General features: G+C 46.5%; 2 protein-coding genes across 2 annotated transcripts; both read left to right on the top strand.

Moving 5' to 3' along the window:
• Positions 1 to 124: 124 nt before the first annotated feature.
• LOC118732544 lies at positions 125 to 1,513 on the top strand. Its single transcript, XM_036461678.1, has one exon. The coding sequence runs from the start codon at positions 125 to 127 to the stop codon at positions 1,511 to 1,513; it is 1,389 nt and encodes a 462-aa protein (XP_036317571.1).
• An 84-nt stretch (positions 1,514 to 1,597) lies between these two features.
• Positions 1,598 to 2,064, top strand: LOC118732543 (the record flags this gene model as incomplete). The annotated part of the gene is made up of 1 exon (XM_036461677.1): positions 1,598 to 2,064. A coding segment is annotated over exon 1 (467 nt), but the record flags the coding sequence as incomplete, so codon positions are not given.
• Positions 2,065 to 2,146: the final 82 nt, after the last annotated feature.

Genomic DNA, 2,146 nt, shown 5'->3' with positions numbered 1-2,146 from the left:
GCATGGGACCGCTTAGTCAAAAGGTACGACCGCAAACCGCTCATAATTAGATCACTGGTGCAATCGTTTTTGGCTCTTCCCACCCTCTCTTCAACTAACACATCGGTACTTTGCCAAATAGTTGATGGAGCAGAGAGCCATCAGAGGTCTGGACGCGTTGAATGTCACATCCCGCGACCCATGGCTTACTCAACTCTTGCTTAATAAATTAGACGAAGAAACGCGGAAAAAGTTGGCAGACAAATGCGATAACCAGAGCGAAAAAGGGTTTAGCGAGTTTCTCGAGTTTCTTTCTCATCGCTGTGACACATTTGAGGCGTGTTTACCTCCCCGCTCAGCCCACACACGTCGTGTCGCTTTGTTGGCAAATGTTGATGACAGGAAGAACAAACAATGCGTCGTTTGCACGGACAATCACACGCTTTGGCAATGCGCTCAATTCAAACAGTTATCACCGTCGTCACGTCGGGCAGCTGTACAAAAACAAAAGTTATGTTTTAATTGCCTTGCCTCTACGCATTCCGTGCGCTCTTGTCAATCGAAGCATAGCTGTAAAAAATGTAGCTCACGCCACCATACACTTCTGCATGATGAACGGTCTGCCCTCACGCCCTCTTCTACTTCTTTTCCTTCATCAGCACAAAATAGTTGGGATCAAGATGAGCAAGTAGCTGCTGTCACTACGCAGCGTATGCACACGCCAACACTAAAGCAAGCAGCGGTCAGCACTTTAACCTCCGTTACTGCTGCTATGCCTCACACGTTTCTCACAACGGTGGTGGCCGCCGTCGATGACAAATGCGGAAATCGGGTAAGCTGTCGAATATTGCTGGACTCTGGATCAACCATATCATTTGTGTCAGAAGCCTTTGTACAACGTGTCGGTCTATCACGTACAAACGGTCGTATATCAGTTTCTGGTCTATCAGCCTGCAATGCCGGAGTAACGCGAGGTCGGGTGTACTTCACTTTAAGCTCCAAATTGAACGACTCGACACTAGATATACACGCTTATATTCTCAGCAAGTTAACATCGCAAATTCCTGTTCAGACCGTGAATATTTCTTCATCATCGTGGCGATCAATTGTGAAACTACCACTCGCTGACCCTACATTCGCTGAATCAGCACCAATTGATGTATTGATTGGCTCCGATCAGTTGTGGAGCATTTACACTGGCGAGCAAAAACAGTTCGGGCCTAACATGCCGATTTTGCTGAATAGCGCGTTTGGTTGGGTGATAGCTGGAACGCATTTTACCGAAAGCGAAGCTAACTTAACTGCTGCAACTCATCATGCTACCGTTAACATTGATGCGCTGTTTCGGTCATTTATGGAAGTCGAGGATGTCAAACCTACACCAGAAAAGATCAATATGGCAGATCCAGCAGAGGCCCATTTTGTTCGTACTCACACGCGTCGTACTGACGGTACCTACGTAGTCAAATATCCCTTCAAGGAAAAGGCACCGGCAATTTCATCAACTCTTTCGCAAGCTGTCACCAGATTATAATATATGGAACGCCGTTTCAAACGTGACTCATTTCTGAAGAGTCAATACATAAATTTTATGCGTGAGTATTTGTCGCTTGGCCATATGGCCCGTATTTCGCCGCAGGAAGTTGACTGCCATCCATCGGAGTGTTTTTATCTGGCTCATCACGCAGTTCTCAAACCAGACAGCTCAACCACGAAATGCCGAGTCGTATTTGATGGATCCTGCAAAGATTCTGGTGGCTACTCACTTAACGAGCGTTTGCATATTGGCCCACCCATTCAGCGTGATTTGTTTGGCGTGTGTATTCGTTTTCGTCAGCATCGTTACGTTTTCTCAGCTGACATAGAGAAAATGTTTCGCGGCATTATGGTATCAGATTCTGATACTAAATTCCAACGAATCGTTTGGCGGGAGGATGCGGGTTCACCAGTGGAGCATTACCGACTACTCACGGTAACCTACGGCCTTGCTGCGTCGCCTTTTCTTGCTGTACGTGTTCTCAAGCAACTGGCAGAAGACCATAAGGTAACCTACCCATTTGCAGCGCGTGTAATATTGAATGATACGTATGTCGATGACATAGCTATCGGATGTGATAACGTCGACGAGCTACTCCAGCTTAAAACTGAACTTATCGAGCTACTAAAA

This window comes from Rhagoletis pomonella, unplaced genomic scaffold (assembly GCF_013731165.1).
Source record: "Rhagoletis pomonella isolate Grant_MI unplaced genomic scaffold, Rhpom_1.0 Rhpom_scaffold_22069, whole genome shotgun sequence".
NCBI classification, from domain to species: domain Eukaryota; kingdom Metazoa; phylum Arthropoda; class Insecta; order Diptera; family Tephritidae; genus Rhagoletis; species Rhagoletis pomonella.
This window is presented reverse-complemented; position numbering and strand designations above follow the sequence as displayed.

Excerpts from the sequence above, each read along its gene's own strand:
- LOC118732544 (XM_036461678.1), top strand. The coding sequence starts at position 125 with ATGGAGCAGAGAGCCATCAGAGGTCTGGACGCGTTGAATGTCACATCC.